General features: G+C 35.3%; 1 protein-coding gene across 1 annotated transcript; it reads left to right on the forward strand.

Annotated features, from left to right (window-relative positions):
• Window positions 1-518: 518 nt before the first annotated feature.
• LOC120087168 (probable GTP-binding protein OBGC2) lies at window positions 519-5,479 on the forward strand. The gene is made up of 10 exons (XM_039044073.1): window positions 519-681; window positions 864-1,345; window positions 1,867-1,958; window positions 2,438-2,521; window positions 2,750-2,827; window positions 3,071-3,271; window positions 3,359-3,466; window positions 3,693-3,767; window positions 3,892-4,109; window positions 4,913-5,479. Exons 1-10 carry the CDS (start codon window positions 596-598, stop codon window positions 5,007-5,009), a joined length of 1,521 nt encoding a protein of 506 aa, XP_038900001.1. The 5' UTR covers window positions 519-595; the 3' UTR covers window positions 5,010-5,479.
• Window positions 5,480-5,772: the final 293 nt, after the last annotated feature.

Here is a 5,772-nt window from a genome sequence, read left to right on the forward strand (position 1 = left end):
TCTCTTCTTCTCATCTTGCTTATTTGTAAGTGTGTAAATCAAGTTCAAAGCACCCTTGTGTGAGTGATTGTTTTTTTTTTTTTTTTTCTTTGAACTAAGGAAAGCCCCCTTAGACCTTAGGCCCAAAAATTCATTATCGAATTCTACCTCGTGACACCACGTACATAGAATTTGATATCTAAATATTGTAGAATTAAACAGATTGTTGAGATTCGTGTGCCTAAGCTGTACTCACAAAAATCTAAAGAAAAAAAAGGAGGTATGTAAAAATTTGTCTTTCTTCCTAAATTTGACTGCTTCCTATTTAGAACGGTGTGTTATTGGAATTTTTTTTCTTTATGTAAATAAGTCTATATTATTCTCTCTCTCTTGTAGGTCAGCTTTGGGCTCAAAAAAGGGTAGAGTATGGGCCTAGAGATTTGGGCTCAAATAAAATTGTTGGGCCTTGTTCATAAACGTGGAGAATGAAGCAAGCCGAATGTTAAGTGTCCCAGTTACTTAATGGGCTCATCGGTGGCACACCTCGCTGCCTGTTGATGATTCTGCAGAAGATCCCAAGTCTCCCAACTCTGAATCATTTCCGTTTTTTGGGATAATGGTATCAATTCTTTCTATTCCGTTGTCTTCTTCCTCGTATGTTTTTCATGACAGGAGCTTCTTCTCTAGCTTCTTCCCAAAGAGGTGTGATTCTACTCTAGGTTACCTCTCAATTTCTCCTCAATCAATTTTCTTCTGTCATATTTCTGTTCTTCAGTTGTAGTGGCAGCATTTAGTTCTTTTGCACATACTAAATCTGATTTACCATTTCTTATACAAGCTTCTACGTTTGTTTGACAATAACTCATTCATTTTGTTATCCATAGGCGTTATCAAAACAGAGAGTTTCCCGGGTATTTGAGTTACTGCTCAATCAAGTGCAAATTAGCTAGGGTCGTGGACTCTTCCGCCAACCCAGCTACATTGACAAAAGAAGCTCATAAGTATTTTGATCAGGCAATCATAACAGTTCGTTCAGGAGATGGAGGTCATGGTACAGTTCTTAGTATGCCTAACCAACAAACGAGCAAGTCCCAAGGAAAAAATGGGAAGGAGAAGGAGAAGGAGAAGGCGAAGAAGAAAAGTTTGTATAAAAGGGACTTTGATGGGTCTCTAATTCTTCCCATGGGTGGCCGTGGTGGAGACGTGGTAATTTATGCCGATGAGGGAAAAGACTCGCTGCTGGAGTTTCACACCAAGAGCCGATATAATGCAAAACGTGGTGGCAATGTTGATGCAATGGGCGTTTTGACCTCCCAATTGCACAATGGATTTGCTGCCCCAACTCTGCGTATTCCCGTTCCTATAGGTTTGTGTAATGCATTGTTGATTTGGGTACAAACTTGCTAATGAAAGTAAAGAGATGGGATGATGAGGAGAATAAGTTAGATTATTAGTATAATTTAGTTAATAGCAATTTAGTTGTTTATTTAGATTGATTAGTATTTTAGAATTAATTATTTAATTGGAAATAAGGCTCTAAATAGCCAGGTAGGGTTGTGTAATAGGAAGCTTTTGAAATAGAACATTGTTCTTAGAGAGAGTTCTCTCACCTTAGGGATGGATTTTCCTTGTTTGTCCATGGATTTGGCATAATACCTTTCACCAACTACATCATGGGATAGATTGAATTAGTTCTTGAAATTCATAGGATGTTACTTCTCTCTTATTTCTATCCTTTTTGAGCTTTATGATTGGCTCAAGTTAAAGAAATCTATAAACACTTTCAACCTTACCACTGTTATCTTGCTATATTTGCTGGTGAAGTGATTGCACATATAATTGCAGTTCTTTTTCTTCTAATTGTGTGAGTGGGTTTTTATGCTACAGGTACTGTTGTAAAACGTAAAAGAGGGAAATTGTTGGCTGACCTGGTTCATCCAGGTGATGAGATTCTTGTAGCTAGAGGAGGACAAGGAGGGGTATGCGTATGATGCATGTTTCTTGTTTGTTTACTCTTTACTAACCCGAGCTTAATTTTATTTTAGTTTTTTTTTTATTTCATTTTATTTTAAGTATTAATGTAGTTTTGGTTTATTAAAATTTTCCATATTTTTAATTTGGTCCTGAAGTTTAAGAACATTATTTCACTTCCTCAAGTTTTAAGGAACTTTAATTTAGTCATTGACATTAAATCTGAGTTGAAAAATATGTCATGGCCTTCTGGAAACTTAAGAGATTAAATAGAATTTTTGAACTTTAGGGAGCTTCAAAGACCATTAAATTTTATCTTTTTTATCTACCTGTATTTGATATTCTACATTTCCATGTTATTGGAAATTCTTTGAATGAGACTTCTATCTGTAAGACTCTTGACTCTGATAACTCAATAATAATAATATTATTATTATTTACAGACTTGCTCAATTTTATTTTGTATTATTTTATTTTTTTTGTACAGATAAGCCTTATAGATACGCCAGAGAGTAGAAGGAGAAAGTTGATGTCTCTGACCTCCAATGTGATGAGAGATGAAAGTGATAAGGTGACGATTGCGAACATTTCATGTGAGATATTAACAAATTTCCCACCTTGAAAAAGAAACAAAAATTTCACATGAGAATTAGTTATAATGCAATGATACTTCCAATAGAAAAACTCTCTGAATAGGTTTTGACGTTTTTATTTAATTGCTGTGCCATATATATTTGTACTTCTTACATTTGCTCCTTTTTTTTTGTTCACTTATTAATCGGAAATAATTTATTTATAGGTTCTGGTATTTGGTCAACCTGGGGAAGAGGTCAGTTTGGAGTTGATTCTTCGCGTAGTTGCTGATGTCGGTCTGGTTGTGAGTACATCCAGTTCATTTTTTATTTTATCCCTATTTTCTATCTTTCTGCAGGGTACATATCTCTGTAATTTCCCTAGTAAATACATCACAACCTTTACCCTTTATCTTCAACGTCTACTTTTCAGAAATGAAAGGGTGGTTCTTCAAAACATTTGTGGGGTTTGAGTCATGATTTTGAACTACTTGTTACAATTGTTTTTATCTAACAATGGACGTTTTTTCTGCTTTTGATTGTTGTAGGGACTTCCCAATGCTGGAAAATCAACTCTTCTTGCAGCCATTACTCTTGCAAAACCCGATATTGCAGACTATCCTTTCACTACTTTAATTCCAAACCTTGGACGCCTTGATGGGGATCCCAGTTTAGGAGCAGGAATGTATCAATCTGAAGCTACTTTAGCAGATTTACCAGGTCTTATTGAAGGTGCTCATCTGGGTAAGGTATTGCATGGTGTATTCTATTTGTGTTTTTTGTTTTTCTCGAACAAAGTTGGAAGCTTCAATTTTCCAACCTATTAAGTTCTTTAGGGCCTTGGTCGCAACTTCTTGAGACATCTGAGAAGGACCCGGCTGTTGGTTCATGTTGTCGATGCAGCTTCAGAGAACCCTGTTGATGATTATAGGACTGTGAGAGAAGTAAGTTTTCATTTTTGTTTTGTTCTGAAACTTGCTCTGCTGTTTGTGTTCTTAATGATACTTTTTTGGTTCATTCCTCAGACTCCTTAAGGTCGTTATGTCTTGTTGTAGATTGTCCTATTGTTATCAATCAATGTTGTTGGTTGGTTAATCTTATGATGGCAAGGCGTCGTTATTGAATTAGATTTATGTATTTCTTTGACTAAGTATGAGTTATATTCTACAGGAATTGCGGATGTACAATCCTAATTACCTTGAAAGACCGTATGTTGTGGTGCTAAATAAGATTGACCTTCCTGAGGTTTGTGCTTTCAATGATCTTCTATCACTTGTACTTTGTCCATGGAAAGTTGGATGGTTACTGCAGTTTTTATTCATAATTAAGTTTTAAATCCACGCTATAAATGTTTAATTACCCTTTTCAGGCCAAGGATCGGCTTCCCTCCATAACTGAAGAAATTTTGAGAATAGGATGTGATGATCGTTATCCTAAGCAAATGGGATCTGAAAACAGTGAACGATCATCAGTTCTAGAAGGCGATCTTGCATCTGTTTCGTCTTTGGGAATTGCTGCTGCAGATGAAAAGGATAAAGAGATTGAAGACTATCCCCGTCCTCTTTCGGTTGTAGGCGTTAGTGTTCTGTAAGTTCAATTCTTGTTTGGTTTTTTACATGATTATGTCATTTTGTCTTGCCAATTATTTATTATTTATTATTTATTTTTTCTGGATTCTTCTAATGCCTTTCCAAGCAGAATCTGCAAAACTTTCCTTCGACTGATTAGCACCTTAAAATTCTGCATTCTTGTTCACCATATCGTTTGAGTTCTTGTTCATTTTCCCTATTGACCAATTAGTTATCACCTCTTAAACCCTAGACACTTTTGTTTGGGCATTGTGATGCAATCACATCACATTCTCAACTTGGGTGTGTATATTTTTAGCGTAGCACAATTTTACTTCATACTATCTATAATGATACCATGAGTGCTTTAAGGCATGTACAAAAAAACGATGTTTCAGATATGGTACAATGACAACCCATCTTTAGAACAAATGTGGACTGCACCTGATAAAGGATTTGGAGCAGTTATGTTTTCCTAGGCTCATTGGTTTGCTTTTTCAACCCATTACGAATTCTCTTGCAGGATTTCTTAGGAAAAGGCTTAAATAGGATTGTGATTGAATCTATGTTTCGAGTTTTAAGTACAGTGGTTGAAACTCAAACTAACTGCTAAAACGTCATGTTCGGTCTCGGTCTCATGTCATAAATAGCTATCTTAAAAGTTAAAAACATTAGCTTATAAGTAGCACTCAGGAGACGCTGTTGATTTTTTGCATCATCTTCATTCTTCCCTGTTGCCCTCGTTAAGTAACATTGTTTTTCTTAAATTACTGTTCAAATCCTTATTACAGCCTTTTCTCCTCTCCAACGTGTCATTTGCAGGAAAGGTATCAATATAAGTTTAATGTTGAAAGAGATTCGAGCAGCATTGAGGAAGTGCAGAGATTCCGATGGCTTGTCGACAAATTCGGGTGGTTAACTAAAGTCGGAAACAACTATAGATTGGCTCCAGAACTGAGCTTCCTCATAATACATGCTATATGATATTCCACTCAATTTCTTGGTGTTCAGTGAGAATGTTGCACATGATTTCACTTGGGATATCAGGTAACTGGGTGGGAAATTAGCATTTTTGAAGGCAGCTGCTTGTTGATATATGATGTGGTTCATCCCTCAGTAGATAGCAGTTAAAAATCCTGTTGATTTCCAAGTATCATTCCCTATATTACTAAGAAAATTCATCTTATATTGAAAGATTTTAAGATGATTGCCAAATTCGAAAATGACGGTTCACACTACAGACAGAAGTTGCAAGGCAGGGGGATGGAAGAGGAATTTTTGGCTAAACATCATGTTATGAACAGAGTTCAGTTAAACAAAATGTTTACAGCTAAGTGAACATAATTCAATTACGCTATTCACAATAAAGTCACGAAACTTTAAATTTAATAGTACACGAACTTTAAACATTTGTAATATATTTGAAAAAAGCTAGATGTACATAGACTTTTTTTAAAAGGGAGAAAAAAACATGTATTTTGACCCAAATCTCGAGAGGTTTTTATTATTATTTTTTTAAGATTTATTTTTAGGGAATCTCGACTAGAAGTCAATAAGGCATTAGTTTCTAAAAAAATATGAGATCACATGACGCAATCTCTATTGAAATTTATGAATCTATTTAGTGGTGTTTGGTGTACAGAGTAGGTTATCATAATTCCTGTAGGTTATAAGGAATTATG

The sequence above is a fragment of the Benincasa hispida genome, chromosome 9, assembly GCF_009727055.1.
Source record: "Benincasa hispida cultivar B227 chromosome 9, ASM972705v1, whole genome shotgun sequence".
Lineage (NCBI taxonomy): Eukaryota > Viridiplantae > Streptophyta > Magnoliopsida > Cucurbitales > Cucurbitaceae > Benincasa > Benincasa hispida.